A 27,407-nucleotide genomic window follows, 5' to 3' on the forward strand; every position below is an offset into this window, starting at 1 on the left:
AGGGGTCCTCCCAATCACTGGTATGTCTGGAGGAAACCACGTACGTGACAAAGATGGACATTTGTATTCTTTCCAATAATAGTGTCTCTCTGGTGGGGTTTCTAGATTCAGTTCTTTCATTGGAACTAACTAGTCTGCAGACTTTGCATGATCTTGGGGTTCCCTTCCCACCACCAGGTGGGCTTGATAAACTCCTAACCTAGTAAAGCTCCGTTTGCTGCCATGTTCCCCAGTAAAGTCTCCTCACTCTGCTCAGTTAAAGATACGTTGGCCTCGATCTTGTCTGTGTACACTCATTCCTCACTGAACCATAAAGCACTTCAGTGCCAGAGCTAGGTAGAGGGAGGACCCTTACTTAAGGCCAGGAGGAGTAGTAACTATCTTCTGCACCCCAGAACCTGGGTCGAGCCTTCCCTGCAAAGCAGCTGACTTCCTGAGGCTCCCTACATGGCTCTATGCTGCTTCTGTGGACACTACACACGTTTGAATCATCTGAACAGAGGATGAGCAGAGAGCTCTGCACAAGCTAAGAGGCATTGCTAGCTACATAAATCCAATTGCTTCCCTTGCCTCGCGGTTTCACTCATTGCTTCTGTAGCTCATTCTTTAAGTACTGCATGTCACACTGGAAATCTTGATAGGCTTCTTCCCTCCTTTTTTGAGACCAGGCTGTGTGGGAAGGCCTGATGGAATCTATGATCTACATCCTTCTCTTTTTCACAAAGTGTGTGGATGGGGGCTTTCACTGCTTTGTTAAAACTTTACCTACTCATTTTTGAGTATGAAACGTCTTCTTCCCCTTTGCTCAGCCATCTTTCCTTCCCTAGAGACAACTGTTACATTTTTCCATTTGAGAATTTTAAATTGACTGTTGCAGTTAGTTCATTTTTATTCTGATCCCCCCCCCCCAGCAGATCTCGCCAACAGTTTCAGAACTGAGCACAGCAAACTTGCTTTGGTGACACCTTCAAAAGATGGGTTGAAGAACATGTGCACGAGAAGATGGTGAAAAAAAAGCAGGATTCACTATTAGTGCTGTGATACAGGAGAGTCTGGAGCCAAAGTATTTAACCACAAATGGTCACATGAACCTTGGGTAGGGTAGAGGAGCAATGAAAGATGCGGCAATGGAGAGTAAAGGGGAAATAGACCACTATCAAGAGCTTAGACTCAACCTCCCCCCCCCCCCACTTAATTTCAGTACATTTGGGCATCATTGATGCCCTTTTCCTTTTTGGCTATTGGACCACACCAGTAAGCCCAGAGCTTATTCTTGGCTTTGCACTCAGGGATCACTCTTGGATGGGTCTTGGAGGACCACATGGGGTACCAAGAATTGATCCTTTTTTTTTTTTTTTTTTTTTGGTTTTTGGTTTTTGGGCCACACCCGGTGACACTCAGGGGTTACTCCTGACTATGCGCTCAGAAGTCGCTCCTGGCTTGGGGGACCATATGGGACGCCGGGGGATCGAACCGCGGTCCGTCTCCTAGGCTAGCGCAGGTAAGGCAGGCACCTTACCTCCAGCGCCACCGCCCGGCCCCCCAAGAATTGATCCTGGGTCAGTTAAGCGCAAACTCTACTCACTGTACTGTTGCTCTGGCCCCTCAGTAATACTTTTGGAGGCAATGGTTTTTGCATACTTCTAAGGTTCTTACTGGGTTTGGCAACCTGCCTCCTGCACCAAGGCAGGCATCAGGCCCATCACCATGGCTACAGCCAACCTCTCTGTGCATAGAAAGCCCCTAGCTTCATCAAGGGCTACTATCCAGGGCAGGAGCTGTTTGAGTTGCCATGGTTGGGGCATACTTTCTGTCTGGACAGGAAGCAGCAGTTCCTGGTTTTAAGTCCTCATTAGTGACTACTAACAGTTTTTTGGTTTTTTCCCTTTTTTTGGATTTTTGGGCCACACCCATTTGATGCTCAGGGGTTACTCCTAAGCGCTCAGAAATTGCCCCTGGCTTGGGGGGACCATATGGGCCGGGGGATCGAACCGAGGTCCTTCCTTGGCGATAGCACTTGCAAAGTAGACACCTTACCACCTCTCTGGCCCCATTTTTAATGAGATTTTAGTTTCCTAGTAGTCTAATTTGTCTTATCCTTCACAACCACACGACAACTACCTTACCGGTCTTTTTACTCATCTGCAAGCTGACAGCAACTTTGCCAAAGTTGTTGAAGTGGAAAGGTCAGGACTTAAACCAAGATGTTGGAAAGATCAGGTCTTGAACTAAGATATGGTGTTTTGTTGAATTCCAAAGATGAATCAAGACAGTGATTGGGTCTTATCTGACAGAACGGATACACTCCTACCCCACATCCATCCAGGCACTCAAGAGTTCATGTCATCCCTGAATAGTTTAGATTTGTCTTCAAGTCAGGTCAGGATGGCCTCTTATGGCATGTCTGGGGAAAACCCTTTACTCTGTGCTGAAGGATGGACGGTCAGGTCTGTGACTGTGAAGAGGGACTCAGAAGGGGTCTCTGTACACGAGCACCAGGAAGGCCTTTGGTTAAGGGCCTGGTTTTTGTGAGCTGACCTTTATCTCCTTACTGCAGGAAACTGTGAACTTTCAATTGCATAAGTGCCCTCAGCCCAGAAAAGCCTACTACAACCCAGATGTGGTTATCTTGTTTAGGAAGGGAACTGGCCACAAGATCAGAAAGGATTATTAGTTATTATTACTATTACTATTATGAATGTTATTGCCCTCAGAATCAAGTCAGTTGGGAAAAGTCATGCTACAAAAGCAAGCCCAGTCAGCTTCAATGAACCAAACCTGTCTGCCTCACTGTCAGCCTCTCTCCATGCTTCCTGGGAAATTTGTCAATGCAGAGTAAACTTTCGGGGCTAAGCAGTATTCTTGGTCTATTTGTATGGTCAGAAGGATTCCATCACGGTTGGTGTATTAAGTCAAATCAACTAGTGAATTTATAAGTTTCTGTGAAGGGTTGACTATTATCCAGGAGTCCTTGCACTCAACTTCCTCAATCTGGCAGTGAGAATAAACTGAATGGACAGAGAACCTGAGTGGGAGTCCGCATTTTGTTTTCAGGTGAGGAGGACTTGTATCACACTCAGTAGTGCTCATACCATTTGGAGTGCCAGAGACTGAACCTGAGTCAGTTCAGCCTGCTGCATTGCTCCAGACCCAAAGGGAGACATTTTGCTACCTGATGATCTGAAGATGGTAGTTACTGTACTGTATTAAGGCATGACCATTCTTCCGAGGTCTGCAAAGAATCCTAGACTATATGGTCAAGGTTAATACTAGAGATGAGCATACTGGCTCATCTCAGTGAGTTTGGAAGGGCCTGGAGGCCCCTCTGGGTGCTTCTGGGCATAGTAGGGACTAAGAAGTTCAGGTAAGTATATTTCAAAAGTCCCAGGAGAGCTGGAACAGGGATAGGAGGTCTCAAGGAAAACTAGCTACAATTGTTCTGAGACTTGTTTAGGTTGATTTATTTCATTTTCCACGTGGTGTTGGCACTATCTACTTTTGTTAAATATTGCCAGGGAACCCCCACCACCTTACTCATTACTATGACTCTGGCATAGAATAAAGTGAGGGCTACGGGCTGCTGATTAAGTTATTACGAACTAGAGAGATAGACACAGTTCCATCCTACAATCTTTGTAACCAGTGTTCATTCTCACCAGGTGTTCCCTACAATCAGAACTCCCTTTGAACCTTTTAAAAATGTAGAATCATAGAACTCACTCCAGAATTATTCTATCGGCTTTGAGTGTTTGGCTAGCAGCTTGTATGGTCAACAATCCTGTGGGTAGATCCTGATCTACACTGAAGTTGGAAAACTGCTGTTCTTAATCGCATTTGGGGGAAATTACCTTGTAGTAAGGATAAAGAACCCGTGGGAGACTGGCTGTGTGTTCTGTTAAGCTTTAAAAAGAATTAACACCCTTAACACCCATGTTTATAAACCAGACTTTGTTTGGTTCAAGGATTAACCTCCTCAGCACTTTTAGGAAAGTATGGGAATCTGGAGACTCCACTGATTCTAGCAGTCTTTTACTAAAGAGGAGAATTCCAACAGGTCAGAAAGCAGCTTGGCATCCATTATGGAGTGAAGCGTTCACTTCCTGGGCATAAAGATTCCGCCCAGAATCTCTAGGGAGAATTTGCTAGACTAGCTTGGTGGCAGAGTATATGTTGCACATTGACTGCACTGGCTACAGCCCTTGCTGGAACTGCTGACACCTCCCACCCGTTAAGCCCAGACCCTGGTGGTACACCCACAAAGTAAAATCCCACTACTTCTTTGCCTCCGTGGATAAGGTATCTGAAAGCATAGCTGTTTCCTGAAAAGGACCTGTGTCTGTGGGGTGTGCTCAATAGATTATTAAATAGATAATGGTCATGGAATCCGCCTTCAAGGCTTGTATCTCCAACCTGGGTGGATCTAAAATACAACAAGAGCCAGAGATAAGGTACCCTACCTGCATGTGGCAGACCTGGGTTCAATCTCCAGTACCCATAAGCACCACTGGGTTCAGAGCCCAAAACAAACTGCACCCTGATGACATTCTTCCTCTAGCTCACTCACAAACTTTTCTTGTCTTGGAGACCAGGAGATTGGATATCCTCCTGGATGACCATCCATCTACTCATTTCTTCACTTGCTTATGGAAGTAACTGGGGGTAAGGCACATTTATTCTTGTGTTTCTTATGAATTATGATGGTCAACTCTCAGGGCTCCCCAAATCTCCCCCAGCCACCAATCTTTGGCTGTTGGCGAGAACAGGTAAGGCTTAATAAGCTTTTCATAGTACACAGGAAGAGGTTTAGAATCCATAAACAATGTTCTATTTATTCACTGAAAAAGAGGGAGTAGGTCTTTTTTGATCGATTTCCTCCCATCTCCTAATATGCCCTCCCATTTTTCCAAAATAACAACACAATGAGAAACACATTTGTACAAAAACCACATATTATCCCCCCCCCCTCACAAAATTGGGTGGCCGTATTACAGGAATGAAGGGAAATCAGATCAAAGACATGAAAAGAAAAAATTCAGCACTTACAGTGAAATATAACAATGTTAAGAATTCAGGTGTTCTGTAGAATAATTACCAGCATAGTAAAAATATTTCCACCTGGATCTTTTAAATTTCAAAGTGATCTCAATAAAGACCTGAGGTTACCAGGGACCACAGTATGAACCAGAATTCTACTTTTCTTCTAAGACCCCAGTGGAAAAAAGTATTTGGAATGCGTTTCCTTTGGAAAAGACTGATAGGAAATAGGGAAAACCCTAGCCATTGTCAAAAGGCACTGGGGTCTTTCTGGAGGCAAATGCATTGGAACTAAACTCCAGTAGGGAGGAACAGGCTCATTTCCACTCCAAGAGTCCAGAAACAACTCACAAGAAACAAGGTCTCCTTGGTACAGTGCTCTCATGGTGACCAGGCCATTTCTATGGGAGGCAACACCTGAGGGTTTGAAAGGCAAATCTTAACTGTGGTTTTATTTTTTGCTTTCTGATAAAGGGGAAAAAAGTTAACAGGTGTTTTAAAAACACCTCCCTAAACCCTCTCCTATGTAAAGCTTTGTAATTTTTAGTATATAGAAAAGAGATTCAAACGATGTTCCACCTTGCATTCTAAATAACTCAACTGCCACTTGAGAATGTGAAGAGGTGCTTTGGACGAGTTCACCAAAAATGCCTTTTACCCATCTACAGGAAGATAGAGGTGAGGGAAGGACAAGGAGAGAAGACAGACTACTCCCAAGTCATTCATTCATCAGCAGGGGTGGAAATGGGCTCAAGTTAAGGCATTTTAGTGGCTCTTCCTCTGGGATAGCATTCTATTCTCCCAGCCTGAGCAACCCTCCTTGGCATCGCCAATATTACCACGACAACTGTGATAAGATGGAATGTGAGATCTCAGGGAAAGGGGCAGGCATGAGAGCTGTTGATCCTGCCCCCCACTTCTCCAATTCCATCCCAAAGCTAAAGTACCGCTTCACTAAATTCTGTTCACCCTGACTACTGCAAGAGGTAGTTTGGGGCTATAAAGTCCCAGCCATCCTAACGAAGTTCCATGAGCTAAAATGCTTAGCACTAGCTACTTTTTTTTTTCTTTTTTAAGTTTTTTTTTTTTTGTTTTTGGGCCACACCCGGTGACGCTCAGGGGTTACTCCTGGCTATGCGCTCAGAAGTCGCTCCTGGCTTGGGGGACCATATGGGACGCCGGGGGATCGAACCGTGGTCCGTCTGAGGCTAGCGCAGGCAAGGCAGGCACCTTACCTTTAGCGCCACCGCCCGGCCCCTAAGTTTTTTTTTTAAAGAGAGAAAAGAATGCATATAAAGCAGTGAATAGTAGGTGTGATTAACTTGGGTGGCCATTGCCCTAGATTCCTCAAAGTTTCCAGGCTCATCTAGGGAATGAAGGAATACCACCCCAATTCTCACCCCAGAAACCAAACACCCACCCCAAGCCAACAAACCATCTGCATAGAAAATGAGAACTACTGGGCCTGGAGAAGGGGTGGGTCTAGTCTAATGCTTGTGCTCTCACCTCACATCTACAAAGGGGTCTATTCTATCAGACAGTGTGAAGGCCCTCCGTCCTCACGAGATAAAGTCAGTGGGGTCCCTTCCCCCCAATCTCTTAATTCTGGTGCATCTATGTGTGGCAAAAGTCTCATGAAACTTTGCCATCAGCACCATTCTTCGCTCAGATAAGCAGATATAAGGTCACTTATAATGCCTTAAGGTTTGTCTCCTCTAGCTATCCCCCTTTGCCCATCACCAGCTTTTTTTTTTTTTTGGTTCCTATTAACATAGGATGCTTTCTGTTAAAGCAATAATGATAAAAGAAAAGAGAAAAAAGAGAAAGATTACAAAGTATCACCCATAAAAGCATAAGACAAAGAGCAAAAGCTGCAGGTAAGCAAAAATGCCAAAGACACAGACTACTAACATGGACAGAACCTGCAGATAAAATATGAGTGTGACCTCATACTAGGGCAGGGAAGACCAAGGTTACGTTTAGGATGAATGACACACCGTCACCACAGATTTCCCTTTGAGTGCCAGCTGAGAACCTAACATAAGCGGTGTGAGAGCATGGAGAGGGATGGCAAGAGGAATGGGAGATTTGCGATGTTTGGGGCTACATGAAAGAAAATCCTGAAAGAAACTGAAGGAAAATGAGGAATACAAGGTCTTGTCATTCCCCACTCCAGTTGGTGGCACTGGGCATGGATGGACCCGGCATCTTCCAGGCTAGGGTGCAGCTGAGGCTGGAGGGCCTGGAGCAGGAGGTGGTGGGACTCCATCTGCAGGGGGTGGCGGCAGTGGTTGCTGCTGCGGCTGTTGTGGCGGAGGGGGATCTGCAAACAAAGGTAAAAGTTGTCATCAGCACTGTGAACACGGGCTTGCAGAAGAAGCAATGGGCAGGAAGTCCTTTGCTTGATGGCCGACAAGTGATGCAGCTTATCCACACATGGCTGCCACTGGGTCCTGAGCCTACAGATTACGGCTTATGCTGCTATCTACACCCAAATGGAAGGGGAAGAATGAAGTCTCTCAAACAGTCCCATCTCACGTCAAGATCCGCCACTTCCAAAAATGGCTCCCGATCTTTACAGGACTTAATTATACTTTAAAATTGTGTTTAATGAGTGGCGCCTGCCTTGCAAGCAGCCGATCCAGGACCAAAGGTGGTTGGTTCGAATCCCGGTGTCCCATACGGTCCCCCATGCCTGCCAGGAGCTATTTCTGAGCAGACAGCTAGGAGTAACCCCTGAGCAACGCCGGGTGTGGCCCAAAAATCAAAACAAACAAACGGGCTGGGCGGTGGCGCTAGAGGTAAGGTGCCTGCCTTGCCTGCGCTAGCCTTGGACGGACCACGGTTCGATCACCCGGCGTCCCATATGGTCCCCCAAGCCAGGAGCAACTTCTGAGCGCATAGCCAGGGGTAACCCCTGAGCGTCAACGGGTGTGGCCCAAAAACCAAAACCAAAAACAAACAAACAAACAAACAAAATTGTGTTTAATGGCTCTCTGCAAATCTCATTTCTCCAATTAAACAATAAACTTCTTCCTGGGCAAGTTTCATGTTTTCTTTTTCTTCCTCTGACAGTGCCCAGTCTCGCACACAACAGATTTTCACCAAGTTCCTTCTGATTAATTGTATTCACCAGGGTCAGAGTGTGTTATCTGAGGCAGCTGTTGACAAGCTGGTCATTCCTAGGATGTCCCAAAGCTCTTGAACCGCTGCCCTAGGATTTCTGGTCAAAACTAGGTCAGGTGCTGATGGGAACAATTAGTATGATTATCTGAGGCTCTTTCTATTTCAACTTGAGCTGCTTTATTGTATAAAGAAACCTTAGAGACCATTTAATCTGTTAAAAAAAATTAGATTTACTCCAATAAATTCCTGTGCAGCTATGTTTACCAGTCAATTTGCCCAATCTTCTTCCCAGGATATTTCCTCCGAACACTCAAGGCTCTTCAGAACTTTTTAAAGATCACTGATCCTAGAAAACCAGCCAATGTGACCATTCGAGAGCCCCTAAAATGCTCGTTTGTGACAGGGAGTGTATGTGCGCATATGAAACCTGGTATAGCAACTGAAGAGAGATTTGTTTCCTTTCCATTTTTTAAATGCACCCAGCTAAAGTACTGTCCTCTTTCAGCGAGTTGACTTTATTCTAGGAAAGAGAGGGGAGAGAGGTAGCGACGAGGAAGGGAGGAAGTGGAAGAAGAGGGGAAACAATGAATTGCATTCTTGTACATACAATCTGGAGAGGAGAGGAAAAGAGGAGAGGAAGGAAGGAAGGAAGAGGGAAGGAAGAGAGAAAGAGATGAACTGCATTCTTGTTAACAGAGTCTGCCTTCTAGGACAGGGAAATCTCAAAGAGTAACTCAAGCAACTTTCTATTTTCCTGCTACCTTTTTGGTAAATCCTGTTCTATTATTCAATTATCTATTTGATTTTTTTTAAAGCCTACAGCATCCGATATTCCCAGGCAGTCTCCCTTCCAAGTACTAACCAGGCCCGACCCTGCTCAGCTTCCGAGATCAGAAAAGATCAGCGCGGTCAGGGTGGTATGGCCGTAGACTGATTTTTTTATTTTTGTTTTGGTTCGGTTTTTGTGCTCAGGGGTTACTCCTGGATCTGCACTCAGGAATCACTCCTGGTGAGCTCAGGGGACCATCTGGGATGCTAGGGATTGAACCCCTGGGTTGGCTATATGCAAGGCAAGTGCCCTATTCGCTGTACTATCGCTCCAGTCCCTCAACTGTCCATTTCTTGTTTGCCCAATGAAGCTCCTTGAGGTCAGCAATGTATGTGCCCTAGCTCCCCACTGTGAAAATAAATAGCCAGGATACTTGGCTTCGGCACCTGGCTGATTTGGTGACTATATTCACTGTCCCCAAGGTCTCTAGGAGCAAAGGGCGTGCCAGAGCCTCTGAAGCTATCTATCCCCTGGAGTCCAGGGTTGGAGCAGAGCAAGGGCAGCTCTATGGCTTAACCACTGTATCATCTCGGTGCCTTGTTGTCCACCTCTTAAATCTTTTTTCTCACACCTACCACTTTTGAATCTTGTATACATAAAAGACCCCTGTAACATCACACAGGAGCTCTATATGTCTTTTGACTCCCAGCCCTTGGAGCCAAGAGCACCCTATGCATATTAACCCAGCTGATATGGCCTCAGTACATGTGGGGAAAAGTGCTGATCAAAAGCAGATATTCCTGGGCCAGAGAGATAGCACAGAGGTAGGGCGTTTGCCTTGTGAGCAGCCAACCCTGAACCAACGGTGGTTCGAATCCCGGCATCCCATATGGTCCCTTATGCTTGCCAGGAGTGATTTCTGAGCAGAGCGCCAGGAGTAACCCCTGGGCGTCACCGGGTTTGGGCTCCCCAAACTCCAAGAAAACATATTCCAGAATTCACCACCAGCACCATCAGTGATACTACTGTCCATGGACCAACACTAACCCACAAGGAAAGAACAAAGCTCTCTTCCCTTCTTAACAGACCCCGCCCCCCCAGCCCCCCCCCCCCCAGAGACCCTCAGGTAATGCAACCCCCAATCGTGCTACTTACACATGCCATTAGGAGCTGTGAGTGGTACCCGGGGTCCTAAGATATTTCCTGGCATTGGAGGCATACCAGGAGGGGCAGGGCCACTCCCCGGGGGGTGGATATTGGCTGCAACAGTAGGAATCATGCGGCCTGGCATGGGCTGCCCGGGCAGCATGGAAACTGGGCCGGGTAGCTGACCTGTGGAAGAAATTGAAAGTACTATAAGCATACAAGAAAGAAGGGGGTCAATTTACTGTGGAAGTCGGCTAAATACAAACACCTAAGCCTCAAAAATCTGAAATATCAAAAAAAGACATTTATATCCTTATTATAATATGAAACACCAAGAAAAGCATTGATATCCTTATTACAATCTAGTTGACTTTCAGTTTGTAGGCAGAGGGGCCAGAGAGATAGTATACTTGGTAGGGCATTTGCCTTGCACACAAATGACCAGGTTTGATCTTTGGTATCCCATAGTCCCCCAAACCCACAATGAGTTATACTTTAGTATAACAGCCAGGAATAAGTCCTGAGTGCCACAGGGTGTGGCCCCCGAACAACAAACAAATTTTAAATCAAGTTGAGGGCAGAGACAGGTAATGGGACATGTCTGTGAACAAATTTCTTTAAACCCAGAGGAGGCAGTTATGAGAAAACAATTACAAAAAGATATAAAAGGGTTAGTTTGGTCAAACACCTCCCAAAGGACATAAATGCTAAGTACAGACCAAGGGAGAGGGAGTGAGAGTTTCACGACCAGGTCAGTGTACAGTCTGAGTGCCGCATGCAGATGAGAAGTTATGAGAGTTCAAAGGGCTGGAATGTGTGCTTAAAAAATCAACAACTTGGGGCCGGGCGGTGGCGCTGGAGGTAAGGTGCCTGCCTTGCCTGTGCTAGCCTTGGATGGACCGCGGTTCGATCCCCCGGTGTCCCATATGGTCTCCCAAGCTAGGAGCAACTTCTGAGCACATAGCCAGCAGTAACCCCTGAGCATTACCGGGTGTGGCCCCCCCCCCCCCAAAAAAATCAACAACTGTATTTGAGGGTCGGAGTAATAGCATAAAGGTTTCCTGAGCACCACCAGGAATAATTCTGGAGCACAGGGCCAGGACATAAATCCCTGCACACCACTGGGTGTGGCTACAAAACAAAGGGAAAAAAAATCTCAAGCAAATTAAAAAAAATGTATGTGAGGTCAGAGAGATAGCACAGCAGATAAGGATATTGCCTTGTACACAGACAGCCAAAGCGGAGTCAATCCCTGGCATCCCATGTGGTCCCCTAAATCCCCTGGCTTACAACGATTCCTAAGCAGAGCCAGGGGAAAAAAAAAAACCTGAGCACTGCTGGATATTGCTCCTAAACAAACAAAAAGCCAAATTGTCATCCCCTGAAAAGCTCTGTATTTATATGCTTATATAAATTTTAAATTTCTATTTTTATTTTGGGGGCCATACCTGGTAGTGCTCCAGGGGACCAGATATGGTGCTGGTGATTAGACCTAAGTTGGCTGCACAACAGGCAAATATCCGACCCACTGTCCTATTCCTTAAGCCCCGGAGGATAATTTGTTATTAGTTTGTTTGTGCTTGACACTATCATCAGGAAAGAGCCCAGAAGCAGTCCAAGAGGCCCAACACTGAAGGAGAATCTGGTCAAATCACGTCCAACAAAGTCAGAACAGGTGCTGGGCCAGGGTGCTGAGACATAGGCAGTACAGGAGAGTCAATCGGTTTAGGAAATGACAGACAAATGACAAGCAGAATGTGGAGCACATAAGAATAAATGACTACAAAGGGATGTGAGGCACATTCAGGAAAATCCTGGAAGGAGCAAGCAACTTCAGAGTATCACTGTGACAAGCTTGTTACAGACCTGGGATTTGAATGATGTAGAAAAGGGGGTGGAGGAGGAAGATAATGAACAGCGCAACAACACTGTTTTGTGCACAAGGCCTGAGTTAAGTACTGAGACAATAATGTGAATGTTATTCTTGAGATGCAGCTACTCACCGGTCACCCCAAGGTTCCTACATGGTCTACTGTTCTATTAACTGCTTTTCACTGAAGAGCAATAGACTCCAAATAGTTAAAAAGCAAAAGCAAATCCAGGTTATAGGACATGTTGTCCATTAGAAAGGATTCACAAACACAAGTGGATGAATTAGCCTGGCATGCTGACCGGATGTAGAGCATGGAGGATAGAATACGTGCTAATGAATGACTCTGGAGAAGGAAGACTAGGCATGATTTCTTGTGATGGGAAGCTTAGGGGATGCAGAGAAGTCACAGTGTAGACCAGACAAAAAGGTCTTTTTCTGAGAAACAGGAGCTATGTGAGAGCAGAATGAATATACAGAATAGGAGCAAAAAGTTGAGGACAAGACCCTGCTGGCATCCGAGGGACCAGTGAGTGGGTAAAACAAGAATGGAGCCAAGTATAAAGAAATTAGGCCTGGTGTTGGAGTGTGAAGTTCAGGCTGGACATAAAGTGAAAGACAAGGGAGGACTGACAGACTTCTGCTTTGATAACTTAATAGGAGACCAGGGATTAGATGCCACAGTAGAGGAACATTGGAAAACTGAGCGGAAGGAAAGTATGAAACTCTCAAAGTTTCAGACCAGAAGCACCACACACGCAGCCTAATTACAGTTGACAAATCGGGCCATTCCTTTGAAGTTGATAAACCAACATGGTTGTTTGTGGTGGTTTTTTTTTTTTGAAAGATTATTTAATATTAATAATAAAAATTTATTTACCCAGGCGGTGGCGCTAGAGGTAAGGTGCCTGCCTTGCCTGCGCTAGCCTTGGACGGACCGCGGTTCAATCCCCCAGTGTCCCATAAGGTCCCCCAAGCCAGGAGCAACTTCTGAGCGCATAGCCAGGAGTAACCCCTGAGCATCACCGGGTGTGACCCAAAAACCAAAAACCAAAAACAAAGCAAAACAAAAAAAAATTTACCCAGGAACAAAAGGAATTATACAAGGATATTTTGTGTGTGTGTGTGTGTTGTTTTGTGTGTGTGTGTGTGTGTGTGTGTGTGTGTGTGTGTTTTGTTTTGGGTTAGGCCCATACCAGATGGCACTCAGGGGTTATGGGGAAACATATGGGATACTGGGAATTGAACCCAGGGTAGTGTGCAAAGTAAACGCCCTACCCGCTGTGCTATTGTTCCAGTCCGTTTTTTCATTCTTTAGATTATGGGTCTCAACCAGCAATGATCAGGTTACTGCTGGCTCTGTACTCAGGAGTGCTTGGGGGACCATATGAAATAATAGAGACTGAACCTGGGTCAAATAAGCACCTTACTATAAACTAGCTCTCCACTCTCTTCTTTTTTTTTTTTTTTTTTTTTTTTTTTTTGGGTTTTTGGGCTACACCGTTTGATGCTTGGGTTACTCCTGGGTAAGAGCTCAGAAATCGCCCCTGGCTTGGGGGGACCATATGGGACGCCAGGGGATTGAGCCTCGGTCCTTCCTTGGCTAGCGCTTGCAAGGCAGACATCTTACCTCTACCGCCACTTCACCGGCCCCTTTTTGCACTCTTTTAATTCTTAATAAACTTAATGGGTTTTTGGGTTTGTTTGTGGGCCATACCTGGAGGTGCTCAGGGGATCATATGGGATAGTGGGGATCAAATTTGGGTTGGCCAAGTACACAGCAATCGCCCTAGAGGCTATACTATCACTCTTTTTTATTTTTGGTTTTTGGGCTACACCTGACAGTGCTCAGGGTTACTCCTGGCTCTGCACTCAGAAATCACTCTTGGCAGGCTCAGGGGACCATATGGATACTGGGGATAGAACCCAGGCCTGTACTGGGTCGGCCATATACTGCTGAGCTATTATTTTAGACCCATAATTTTTGTTATTGTTGGTTTTGGGCCATATCCACTACTGCTCAGGAACACTCCTGGTAGGCTTGAGGTACCATATAAGATGCCAGAGACTGAACCTGATGTGGCTTCGAGTAACACAAAAATGCCTTACCCACTATATTTTTGTACCAGCCACAGACCCATAATTCTTTTTTTTTTTTTGGGTGGGGGGGGGTCACACCCAGCAGCGCTCGGCATTACTCCTGGCTCTAGGCTCAGAAATCACTCCCGGCAGGCTTGGAGGACCATATGGGATGCCAGGATTTGAATCACCGTCCTTCTGCATGCAATGCAAACGCCTTACTTCCATGCTATCTCTCCGGCCCCAGCCCCATAATTCTTTTTTTTTTTTTTGGTTTTTGGGCCACACCCGTTTGACGCTCAGGGGTTACTCCTGGCTATGTGCTCAGAAATCGCCCCTGGCTTGGGGGGACCATATGGGACGCCGGGGGATCGAACCGCGGTCCTTCCTTGGCTATCGCTTGCAAGGCAGACACCTTACCTCCAGCGCCACCTACCCGGCCCCCCCAGCCCCATAATTCTTAATAAACTTTATGAAGTTTATCTCACTAAAACCAAAAGGTTTGCCATACCAAACAAAGTAAAATGTGTTTGTAATTTCCATTTTAAAAAATGTCTAATCCAGAACAATTCCACAGTGGGTAGGGCATTTCCCTGGCACATGACTAACCTGCTTTCAATCCATAGCATCCCATATGTCCCTGAGCCTGTCAGGCGTAATACCGGAGTGCTGTGGAGTGTGGCTCTCCCATCAAAAAAAAATCAGGGGTCAGACACAGTTCAATAGGCTAGAGCACATGCCCTCCTTTTAGAAGCTCCAAGTTCAATCTCTGGCTCTGGTTGGTCTCTGAGCACTGTTTAGAGTGATCCTTGAACATTGAGCCAGAGTAGCTTCCAAGTATGGCTACTGGCGATGGCTCTCCAAAATTAAAAAATCCAGCTTGTGCCTTCCTCAGGAGAGGGAGAGAATGACAGGAGGAAGAGAGTAGGAGGGAGGTAGGGGTTGGGGAGAGGCTTCAAAACAGCAGCATCAAAACAAACTGATGGGAGTATGACCTACATACAAGCTTTCTTTAAAAAAAAAAAAAACAACAAAAAAAAAAAACAGCAGGCATCTGAAGTCTAAAAAATGGAAAGGTTTGCTAAAATTAGTTTGAGCCTAGTGGAAAAATCCCTCACACGCTCAGGTTTATTAGATCTACTAAAGTGTTATGCCCATCATGTCTAATGGAACATCACTTAAGGATTTTATTTTTACTCTTTAGCTGGAGAGGCAGTTGGGAAAGAGCATCATCACCCAGGAAAGGAATCTGTGAATTTCCAACCCTGGGCAAATTTCATCGCTTAATTTCTAAAATATCTCCAGTGCAGTCCCTCGCTGAGTCCCCCAGAGAATGGAAATCAGAGGAGCAGGGCCAAGTGAGGGGAAGCCCAGGCTCCTCTCCTGCAGCGGCTTCCGGGGGAGCCCGTGACAGATGCTCTTTGCTCAAGACTGGGCCTTCACTGTTCTCTTTGTCAGGGTGACCTACTACTCCGGAAAGAGGCAGAGCAGCTTTGTTATCACATGATGCAAGCAGGACCAAAGGAACCACAGATAATAAAACTTGGCTCATACGAAGCAGGATCCCTTTCCTATTCAGAACAGAGCTGAGTCCATGGACTAGGCTGGGAAATGAGACCTGTGTCTTTCCCATCCGGGTTACTATTTCCCGTGGGATGAATAAGATAACTGGGGAGAGGGAAGGTCATACATGACTAGAACCTTGGTTCAAGAAACCTATATTTAACTGCTGAAAAATACTCTAGTTTTTTTTTTGGTGTGTGTGTGTGGGGGGGGGTCACATAGGTGTTCAGGGATCACTCCTGGCAGTGCTCGGGGATCATAATGGATGCTGGGGCTTGAAGGTGGGCCAGCTGAGTGTAAAGTACATGCCCTACCCACTGTACTACTGCCCTGGTACCCACATGTCTATCATTAAAATGTCATCTGTAATACATCTGAGTTCTCATCTAATCAATTACTACTATTCTGGAATTCGTAGGCATGTCTAGCCATTCTAGTATTTTTGGGAGGGACAGGGGTGTTTGCTTTTGACTTTTTTGACTGGGGTGTGTGTGTGGGGGGGGGGAGATGGTTTGGGCCATACCTGGAGATGCTCAAGTGTCGAGGGACTTATATGGGATGTTGAAGATCAAACCCAGACCTGCAGTTTAGAAGGCAAGTAAGTGCCCTACCCAGTATGGTATTGCTCTGCCCTCCCCCCCCACTAATAATAGCAAAACTCATAAAGATATTTAACATGATGATGCAGCAGCACTGTTTGTGTTAATTAAACCACATTCAAGTGTGAGCTGCCTGGGGTACATGCTGGTGCTGATGTGTTAAAGCAGTATGTTCCTTTGCTTTTCACACCCAGAGAAACATTCACAAAGGGTTTCCCAACACAGCTCACTCCAGAGACACAGAAAATGCTCTAGTGTCTCTTTTACTGTAAACACCCCCGGGAGGGCAGAGATTAAACTTCATTGCATCCAAGTCATTTGCTTTTAAATCAAGTCATTAATAGGTACTTTCCTTTAATTATGTACCAAAGTCTGGCCTGAAGTCCTGATCCCTGTCGCTGAAAAGAAATCTCCTCAGGTAGAAAGGGACGCCCTCTTTAATCACTCATTGTGGGATCAAAAACACCCACATTGTAAGCAATAGCTAGAATCCAAGTTACAATCCTTTCTGGTTCCCCATATGCAATCCTGGAAATCTCAGCCCTGGGTGCTTGCAGTGCCTGCTTGAGAACTGACTAACTGATATCTGAACTCTGAAGCTTGCATCATCTGGTGTTGAGTCTTTTTTCTTTTTTTACGGGGGGGGGGGGGGGCAGGGAGGAGCCCCCATACCTGGTGGTGCTTGAGAGGTTAACCCTGGCTCTGTGCTCAGAAATTGCCTTGACTGGCTAAGGGGACCATATGGGATGCTGGAAATTGAATTCAGGTCTGTTGCAGGGTGGGTCGGCCGCATGCAAAGCAGATGCCCTACTGCTGTGCTATCTCTCCGGGCACTAGTGTTGAGTCCTACAGGGAAACTAATATAAAACTTCACTAGTAGAAAATGTCCTATATTCATTGCAGCGCTATTTACAATAGCCAGACTCTGGAAACAACCAAGATGCCCTTCTACAGATGAGTGGTACATATACACAATGGAATACTATGCAGCCATCAGGAGAGATGAAGTCATAAAATTTTCCTATACATGGATGTACATGGAATCTATTATGCTGAGTGAAGTAAGTCGGAGGGAGAGAGCAAGACGCAGAATGGTTTCACTCATCTATGGGCTTTAAGAAAAATGAAAGACATTTTTAACAATATCTCAGAGACAAAGAGATGAGGGCTGGTAGGTGCAGCTCAGGACATGAAGCTCATCACATAGAGTGATGAGTGCAGTTGGAGAGATGACTACACTAAAAACTATCATAACAATGTGAATGAATGAGGGAAGTAGAAAGCCTGTCTCGAGTACAGGTGTAGGGGGGTGGGGAGAAGGGAGATCTGGGAAATTGGTGGTGGGAATGTTGCACTGGTGAAGGGGGGTGTTCTTTACATGACTGTAATCATACAACTATAATCATGTTTGTAATCACGGTGTTTAAATAAAGATTAAAAAAAAAAAGAAAGAAAATGTCCTAGAGCGGGCCCGGAGAGACAGCACAGAGGCGTTTGCCTTGCAAGCAGCTGATCCAGGACCAAAGGTGGTTGGTTCGAATCCAGGCGTCCCATATGGTCCCCCGTGCCTGCCAGGAGCTATTTCTGAGCAGACAGCCAGGAGTAACCCCTGAGCAACGTCGGGTGTGGCCCAAAAACCAAAAAAAAAAAAGAAAGAAAATGTCCTAGAGCTTTATATTTGGGGGGAGGAGCATAACCCAACTGCTAAGTGCTTACTCCTAGCAGTGTTCAGGGGACATAAATTGAATAGGAGTCAGTCTCATGAAAGACAAGTTCCTTACCTCCTATACTATCCTTATAGTCCTCTAGTTTTATTTTCACAACATCACCTCATTTGAATACTCCCCTAATCAGATCAATCCTTATTGGATTTTTTAAGAAACATCTAAAATTCTTTTGTTATGAGAAGGGTGCTACACCCATAGTCCCCATCTAAAAAAAAAAAAATCTTTTTTTGGGGGGGGGCCACACCCAGCGGTGCTCAGGGGTTACTCCTGGAAGGCACAGGGGACCATATGGGACACTGGGATTCGAACCAACCATCTTTGGTCCTGGATCGGCTGCTTGCAAGGCAAACGCCGCTGTGCTATCTCTCGGGGCCCTAAAAAAGTCATTAATGAAGAAAATATAAAGATGTTTCAAATCAGAATGTTCTTTTCTCTCTATGCCATTTCTTACACATATACACACAGAAAAGCTTCTCCAGTATAGGCAATGAGACGTGAGCAGGCTTCATTTTAGGAAACACTTCATCAAATCACTTTTGCAACTAAATATAAAAAAGATGAAATGCAGTGCTGTATTATTCCACCAAGATCAGCAAAATCTAAAGGTGGAAGTGGTTATCTCCAGTTTCCATTAGCAACTATATAATAGCAACACCCTACTAAAGACACTGCCTTTGTTTTTCATTTGGTGGAACAAATTCACTGAGGGGTAGGGATAGAGGTGGGGGTGGGTAGGCAGTGGCGGTGCTGAAAAGATAATATACCAAGTAGAATATTTGCCTTGCAAGTGGCTGACCCAGGTTCAACTCCCAGTATGGTCCTCTAAGCCCTATCATCAGCAGTGATCCCTGGGCAGAGGGATCAACCTCTGGGCAGAGCTAGGAATAAGCCCTTAGGTATCAGATCTGACTGGGGTGGGGTGTCCCACCAAAGAAATGTATGTTTACTGTCTACTAAAGGGCATGTGCATGTCACAGCAGTACTTACTATTCATAACTCAAGTGTAGAAACTTGGGGCCAGAGTAATAGACAGTAGAGCATGTCAGGTACTTGCCTTGTGTAGGGAGAGCCTGGGTTCATTCACCATGCCAGGAGTGATATCTTAGATACCCTGTAGGTATCTCAGCTCAAAGCTAGCCCTGAGCAGTGCTGAGTGCAGCTCAGTGCTCAGCCCTAAGAGCTGCTGGGTGTAGCTCCTCTCCAAGAAAACAAGGGGAAAAAAATCATTCAAGGGCCTTTTCCTCCCTAAAAAAGTCTGTTAACTCTTGGACAAGTATATTCTCTCTTTCCTCTCTCTCTGTGACCATTTTGTTAAGCGTTAACTCTTAGAAGCTTATTATCTCTGATGAAATTCGGTATCATAAAGAGAAAAAAAATTTAATATTTGTGTTGAGATTTGCTCAAGCTGAAAGACAATCGAGAAAGTACCTTGTATTGTGAGCATGAAGATAACTAAGACCATATCCACCCCCACCATTTCAATGAAGTGGCAGTCTGCAAATGCAAATGATACTTGTTTCTGCATTTGAACATGAATGCCTGCCAATCAAAGTCAACCTATATCATCAATTTTTGGGTAAAGCCAATAAAAACCACCTAAAACAAGCTTTGAGTTCTTAAAGACATATTTAATTGTATAAATTATAAAACCATGCTTTTGTCAGTTCTGGCTTCCTCAGGCAAATAAGACTAGTTATTTCCATTACATTTAGAAGAGCAGGGGCTGGAGAGATAGCACAGTGGTAGGATGCTTTTTGCCTTTCATGTGGCCAACCAGGGAGGGACCTGGTTCAATCCCAGACATCCCACGTGGTCCCCCTACCCAGCCGGGAGTGATTTCTGAGCACAGAGCGAGGATTAACCCCTGAGCAAAGCCAGGTATGGCCCAAAAACCAATCAACCAACCAACCAATAAATAAATAAAGTTAAAAAAAATAAAGAAAAGAAAAGCTGTCTTCTGAGAAAAGTCAGGTCAAGTGACATGAGTCAGAAAGGGGACCGATTTTCTCAGGTTTCAAGGATCTTTACTTATTTTAGCTCAACTCCACAGGCCTGTGTCAGAGAGATTGCTTTCCATTCCAGAAATCACAAAAATTGTCAAGAGGAGCTGGAATGTGATAGCACAGCAGTAGGTCATTTGCCTTGCAAGCTGCCTACTTGAGACAGACCTCGGTTCAATTCCCTTGAACCCAGCATCCCATATGGTCCCCCAAGCCTGCCAGTAGGACGTTTGCCTTGCACCTGTCTGACCCAGGTTTGATCCCCAGCATCCAGTATGGTCAATGAGCCTGTGATTCAGGAGTAACCTCAGTGCTCTCGGGTATGGCCCCAAAGTAAACAAACAAAAAGATCAATGGACAAAAACATGAAAATGTAAATACAGAGGAAATAATAAATTTAGAAATTTCCTCATTTTGGGGGCTGTAGTGGTGGTGCAAGGAGTAGAGCATTTGCCTTGCATGCACTAACCTAGGACGGACTGCGGTTCAATCCCCCAGAATCCCATATGGTCCCCCCCAAGCCAGGAGTGATTTCATAAGAGCATAGGCAGGAGTAACTCCTGAGCGTCAACAGGTGTAGCCCAAAGAAGCAAAAACACAAAAAACCCACATTTTTTCAATGCCTATTCAAAACAATTTTACTAAGAAACAATTCTCAAAGGCAGGTTAAAAAGATTTGGGGGGAGGAGCGTTAGGGCCACACCAAACAGCATTCAGGGGTTACACTCCTGATTATGCACTCAAAAATCACTTCTGGCACACTTCGGAACCATATGGGATGCCAGGGATCAAACTCAAGCCAACTACATGCAAGGCAAACATTCTACCTGTTCTGCTATCAATAGCATTGGCCCAGCAGGTAAAATCTTAAGTCTAATAGAAAACTCTGTATGTATGGGTCAATCTAACTACATGGGAAACAACTATGGTCACAAGATAACAGGGAAAAAAAGGCCTACCCCAAAGTGAACTTGAACCAGAACAATACCACAGTCAGCCTCTGGGAAGTTGCAGGGTGAGGATACCAGAGCCACTACACACAGTGAATACGCAGGCAAGTGAGCCCAAAGGTTGATGCCCCTCCAGTACCACAATTGCAAAACCTGAAAGTATAACTGGCAGCAAAAAAAGGAAATGTAACAGGAAAGAGAAAACAGAAACAGGTGAATTTTTAGCACATTAAAAAGTGCGGAAAGGGGTCGGAGAGATAGCATGGAGGTAAGGCATTTGCCTTGCATGCAGAAGGATGGTGGTTTGAATCCCAGCATCCCATATGGTCCCCTGAGCCTGCCAGGAGCGATTTCTGGGCATAGAGCCAGGAGTAACCCCTGAGCCCTGCCAGGTGTGACCCAAAAGCCAAAAAAACAAAAACAAAACAAAAAAAATTAAAAAGTGAGGAAAGAACTATCAAAAATGTGATGTGTAGACCTCATTTGAATACTGATTCAAACTAATGAAGCATTCAAAAACATTTAGGAATGGAGGTAATGTTCAGTGGTGTGCACATGGCCGACTCAGATTTAATCCCTGACACCCCATATGGTCCTCCGAGTCTTGCCACCCACGAGTGACATCTGAGCAAAGAGCCAGGTGTGAGCAAAATCAACTCCCTGCCCTAAACTTTCCATAAAAACCAGACAATTGTTACTAGGAATTTTATTTGAATAACACACAAAACACCAATGATTTTGAAGTTGTGCTATAGATCTTTAGAAATTTTAAGAAATTAGAAATTTAATCTTTTGGAATTCAATGTATGCCTACAGATTCTCAAAATAAAAAGCTAATTAACAGGGGTACAAGTCATAACACAGCAGTAGGGTGTTTGCCTTGCATGCTGCTTACCTGAGATGGACCCAGGTTCAACCCCTGGCATCCCATATGGTTCCCCCGAACTGCCAGGGTCAATTTCTGAGCACAGAGCCAGGAGTAACCACTGAACACTGCCGGGTATGGCCCAAAAAACAAACAAACAAAATAAAACTAATAATAAAATGTGAAGATTATTGAAAGGTTGTGGTAATTCATTTGATTCATTTATTTATTTGGTCGTGTTGAAGATCAAACCACATGCAAGCAAGTGCTATATAACCAAACTACTTCCCTAGCCCCACTATAATAATATTATATTATTTTACATGTGTGTCAATCTTGTATAGATAATTCTTTCTTTCTTTCTTTTTTTTTTTTTTTTTTGGTTTTTAGGCCACACCTGGAGATGCTCAGGGGTTACTCCTTAATATGAAATTGCTCCTGGGACCATATGGGAAGCCAGGGGATCCAAGTGCAGTCAGTCCTAGGTCAGCTGTGTGCAAGGCAAATGTCCTACTTTTGTGCTACTGCTCTGGCCCCTGGTATACATAAATCAAAGATGAGTATTTAAGCACCACTGGGGGTGACCTAACCCCGCTAGCAAATAAACCCCAAAGCAAACTATAAGGACCCTTGAAAGAGAACATGGCAGAAATCAGGTTAAAATGGTTTTATAAAGTCAGATCTAACTTGTGTAAAACCAGATCATTTGTGGATAAAACTCAGTTGAAATAGACACAGTTGGAAATCCTTAACTATGCTGTGATGAGCCCTGGTGCTGGGTACTCTCACTGAACCTCTCTGCGCAGTTCCTCTCACCTGGCTGGGGTGGATGAGGTGGTGGCATCTGGTGGTGCATTAGAGGATAGGGAGGGGGTTGCTGATGAGGCATCATGCCCGGGTGGCCTGCTGCTCCAAGTGGCGCTAGGCCAGGTCCTCCAGAGTGCTGGTGTGCCTGTTGTGGGTTCTGCCCATGCTGTTGCTGTTCCATTTGCTGTCGGGCGCGTAATTCAGCATATTTCAGCTGTTCCATGTGGAAGTTCTGGCGCTCAGTAAGCAACTGCTGTCTCTGTTGTTCTAACTGTAAGAAAAGGAGGAAAAAAATCACACCAGGGAAGATACTGAGAAGTGAGTGATAACTACTTGATATCTGAATTCCTTTTTTTTTTGTTTTGTTTTGTAATTTTGAGTCACACTGGCAGCACTTAGGAGTTACTTCTGACTCTGCACTCAGAAATCACTCCTGGCATGGGAGACCATATGGGATGCTGATGCTGGGGTTCGAACCACCATCTGTCCTGGATTGGCTGAGTGCAAGGCAAACGCCCTACCACTGTGCTATCGCTCTGGCCCCGATATATGAATTCCTTATACTTCAGCACAGTTACACAGGCAACCACAAGGAGAGAAAAGACATTAAATTATTTTGTGAGCAATGATTTCCATTTAGACACTTGTAACCTAGGCAAGGACCTGCTGTTCAATATTAAGTTTGCCTTTCCTTGTGCCCATCTCCCAGTGGGCTTTTGTTCTCTGGGCCCAGTGTGGAGACATGTAAATTTTTGTGTACTGACAGGCAGGACCTCAGATATAAACAGTTTCCACATTGCCTTAATCTTCCCCGGATAAAACAGATGCAGTCTGCCTTTGTAATAGTTTCTCAGATGATAAAATTTCAAGTCCACCAAACATTTTTAGATACTCTCTTTTAAAAGCAATTTTTCCAGTTACTATTTTTAGAATGTGATACCAGAATTAAATTATCTGAATAAAGTGGCCTTAGTTGCAAAGGTACACTTTATTATTTTTTTTTAAAGAAGGTGAAAAGATTTATCAGAAAATAGAGGCGAGGGCCCAGAGAGATAGCACAGCGGCGTTTGCCTTGCAAGCAGCCGATCAAGGACCAAAGGTGGTTGGTTCGAATCCCGGTGTCCCATATGGTCCCCCGTGCCTGCCAGGAGCTATTTCTGAGCAGACAGCCAGGAGGAACCCCTGAGCACCGCCAGGTGTGGCCCAAAAACCAAAAACCAAAAAAAAAAAAAAAGAAAAGAAAATAGAGGCAAAAGAAGGAACTTCCTGTGTGGGGAGAAACTTAGCAGAGAACTAAATTCAGGTATACATTTATTTGTTGTGGAACTTGAATAGTGTGAACTTCCAAACTCAAATCAGCATAAATATGAATAATAATAATTTTCAAGATAATCTTTCAGAGACCCAAATTAAAGAGAAATATTTACTGTTTGTGCCAGGAAACTGAGAAGTCATGCCTAATAGTAGTTTAGACATGGAACTCACTGTAAGAATTATCAAAACTAATTTAATTCACAACCAAAATAGAAAACCATATTTAGGCTCCCAAAGCATTATTTTAGGGGCTAAAAATAAACTTAGGGCCTGAGGCTAAAGCACAGACTGCACAGGCTCAGAGTCTGCTACATATGAAGGAGGCCTGGGTTTGAGCTCCTGGCTTCACATCATTTGTCCAGTGGGGTCTTTGGCTTTACCAAAGAGAAGCAGATAAACTGAACATGAGGAAATAAAAATCCAGGTATATGGAAACCACAGAAAGATTATATAGCATGAATAGAATGATTTCTTTACCATAACATTTTACATACATTTTTATACTAGTTATAAACATAGTTAAAATTTGAAAATTGCATATACCACAGAACTTTAATAGATTTATTTTCGATAAAATCCCGCACTTAGTTTTTCTAGTATGTTTACTTATATTTCTGTTTTTCTGGTGTGGTTATGAGGACCAACAGAGTCAAGAATGGAACCCAATCAGACACAGCCAACCAAGCACCTTAAACCCTATACTATCTCTCCATACCTCATTTAATTTTCTTTGATTTTTTTTTATATATAATTTATTTATTCATTGATTTTTGGGTGACACCTAGCGGTGCTCAATCGTTACTCCTGGCTCTGCACTCAGAAAGCGCTCCTGCTAGGCTCGGGGGACAATATGGTATGCCAGGAATTGAACCAGAGTCCATCCGTCCGTAGTTGGTCACAAAAGTGCATATTCGATGCTGGGGGATCGAACCCCGGTCCATCCTAGGCTAGCGCCGGCAAGGCAGACACTTTACTGCTCTGTGCCACCGCTCCGGCCCCCTTTCTTTGATTTTTTGTTTGTTTGTTTTTGGGCCACACCCAGCGGTGCTCAGGGGTTACTCCTGGCTGTCTGCTCAGAAATAGCTCCTGGCAGGCACGGGGGACCATATGGGACACCGGGATTCGAACCAACCACCTTAGGTCCTGGATCGGCTGCTTGCAAGGCAAAACGCCGCTGTGCTATCTCTCCGGGCCCTTTCTTTGATTTTTTTTTAAATAGATTCTTCAACTGAATCACTGTATAATAGTTACGAAGTTGGGGCCGGCGAGGTGGTGCTAGAGGTAAGGTGTCTGCCTTGCAAGCGCTAGCCAAGGAAGGACTGCGGTTTGATCCCCCGGCATCCCATATGGTCCCCCCAAGCCAGGGGCAATTTCTGAGCACTTAGCCAGGAGTAACCCCTGAGCATCGAACGGGTGTGGCCGAAAAAAACAAAAACAAACAAAAAGTTACGAAGTTGCTCGTGATTGAGTTCATTCATACAATGTCCACCTACACCCTTCATCAACGCACATTTTCCACCATGTCCCTAGTTTCCTTCTTACCGCCCTATCCCCTGCCGGTGGCAGACATTTTTCTTCTTTTCCTTTCTTCCTTTTTCCTTTTAGAAACTGCACACCACCATTTTAAATAAAATAACTGATTTGTGGAGGAGGCATTTTATTTTATTTTACTTTATTTTATGTTTGGTCCACAGGTGGTGGTGCTCAGGGGTTACTCCTGGCACTGTGCTCAAAAATCACTCCTGGCAAGCTCAGGGGACCATATGGACTGCCAGGAATTGAAGCCAGGTGGTTGGCCTCATGCAAGGCAAACGGCTTATTGCTGTATTATCACTCCAGTCCCCGAGGAGGCATTTTATAGATAGGCTCTTTAATAAATCGCCACAAGCCACTAACAGCTCCTGAGCACTTGAAATGTGACTTATCTAATGTCTACAGGGGGAGGGGAACCGAGTGTGCATTAATGCCACACCCCGCTATGTTCAGAGGCACTTACTCCTAGCTCTGTGCTTAAGGACCATATATGGGGCCATGGGATGATAAAGCTTATGGCCTGTGCTCTGGTTGGCTGATTGCAGTCACCTGAAGGAGAGCTTCAAAAACAACCATTTTGTGAGAGTTGAGGGGGCCTCAAGGAGTGCATCAGTATTCTGCCATGCTGCTAATAAGAGGGTGATGTGAAAATAAAGATGGCCTCAATGAACTTCTCTTTGCATGCTTATGAGATAATAATTGCAAAATATAAAGAGAGGGAGACTACATAGTCAGTCTAGCTTGGCAAGAAGACTAATCAGTGAAATACTGTTTAATGGGTCGAAGAGATAGCATGGAGGTAAGGTGTTTGCCTTGCATGCATAAGGACGGTGGTTTGAAACCCAGCATCCCATATGGTCCCCCGAGCCTGCGAGGAATGACTTCTGAGCAGAGAGCCAAGAATAACCCCTGAATGCTGCTGGGTGTGACCCAAAAACCAAAAACCAAAAAAAAAAAAAAAAAAAAGGAAGGAAAGGAAAGGAAGGGAAGGTAGGGAAGGAAGGGAAGGAAGGAAGGAAGGGAGGGAGGGAGGGAGGGAGGGAGGGAGGGAGGGAGGAAGGAAGGAAGGAAGGAAGGAAGGAAGGAAGGAAGGAAGGAAGGAAGGAAGGAAGGAAGGAAGGAAGGAAGGAAAGACGGACGGACGGACGGACGGACGGACAGATATAATGTTTAAGAGACAGACTAACAAAAAGAGGTATCCAACCATCAGTCTCCTTCATCCAGTTTAGACTGGGAACAGTAAAAGTTATTAAAAAAAAAAAAAAGGCCAAGGAGCAGGAGCACCACAACAGGTAGAGCCTTGCATGCAGCTGACCCCAGTTCAATCTCCAACATCTCAGATGGTCTCCCAAACCTGCCAGTAATTTCTGAGTAGAGCCAGGAGTAACTGGAGTGCTGCCAGGTGTGGTCCGAAAAGAAAAGAAAAGAAAAGAAAAGAAAAGAAAAGAAAAGAAAAGAAAAGAAAAGAAAAGAAAAGAAAAGAAAAGAAAAGAAAAGAAAAGAAAAGAAAAGAAAAGAAAAGAAAAGAAAAGAAAAGAAAAGAAAAGAAAAGAAAAGAAAAGAAAAGAAAACAAAGAAACAAATGAACATGTCATTGGCTTTACCTTTTTTTCTTTCTTTTGGGTATTTTGCGCTACACCAAGTGGTGCTCAGGGTTAATTCCTGGTTCTACTCAAGAACCATGCACACATTTGGGGTGCTAGGGACTAAAGACAAGGCTGTGTGCAAGGTAAGAGCTCCTCCCTCCCTCCGTTGTTTTGATTTATATTCTTTTGAGGAAATTGAGGACCTCACTGAGATTATATTTACCAAGTTGCTACAAAAGGATTTCTGACCTATGTTCTTGTTGAGCTTTTTGGCCTGAAGAGAATGGCTCAAGTTCTGCAGTTATGTAAAAAAAATTTGGAATTTAGGTCATAATTTGTTTTTTAAAGAAGGTGAATTGTTGGTGTGTGGATGTTTTGTTTTGAGTCAGGGAAATCCCTTCTGGTGGGCTGGGGGCTACTCCAGGTGTGCTGAGAGGGA

The 27,407-nt window shown here is 44.8% G+C and overlaps 1 protein-coding gene and 1 pseudogene across 1 annotated transcript in view; both read right to left on the reverse strand.

Annotated features, from left to right (window-relative positions):
• Positions 1-6,345: 6,345 nt before the first annotated feature.
• The window catches only part of SMARCC1 (SWI/SNF related, matrix associated, actin dependent regulator of chromatin subfamily c member 1), a 125,838-nt gene continuing 104,776 nt past the window's right edge, over positions 6,346-27,407 (reverse strand). The window contains exons 26-28 of the mRNA XM_049777334.1: positions 22,545-22,806; positions 10,085-10,261; positions 6,346-7,357 (exon numbers count right to left, since the gene is read on the reverse strand). Coding sequence (XP_049633291.1) covers positions 7,251-7,357; positions 10,085-10,261; positions 22,545-22,806 — 546 coding nt within the window. The 3' untranslated portion in view covers positions 6,346-7,250. The remainder of the gene's footprint in view (positions 7,358-10,084; positions 10,262-22,544; positions 22,807-27,407) is intronic.
• Positions 8,974-9,091, reverse strand: LOC126015065 (uncharacterized; annotated as a pseudogene).

Source organism: Suncus etruscus, chromosome 7, assembly GCF_024139225.1.
Source record: "Suncus etruscus isolate mSunEtr1 chromosome 7, mSunEtr1.pri.cur, whole genome shotgun sequence".
NCBI lineage: Eukaryota > Metazoa > Chordata > Mammalia > Eulipotyphla > Soricidae > Suncus > Suncus etruscus.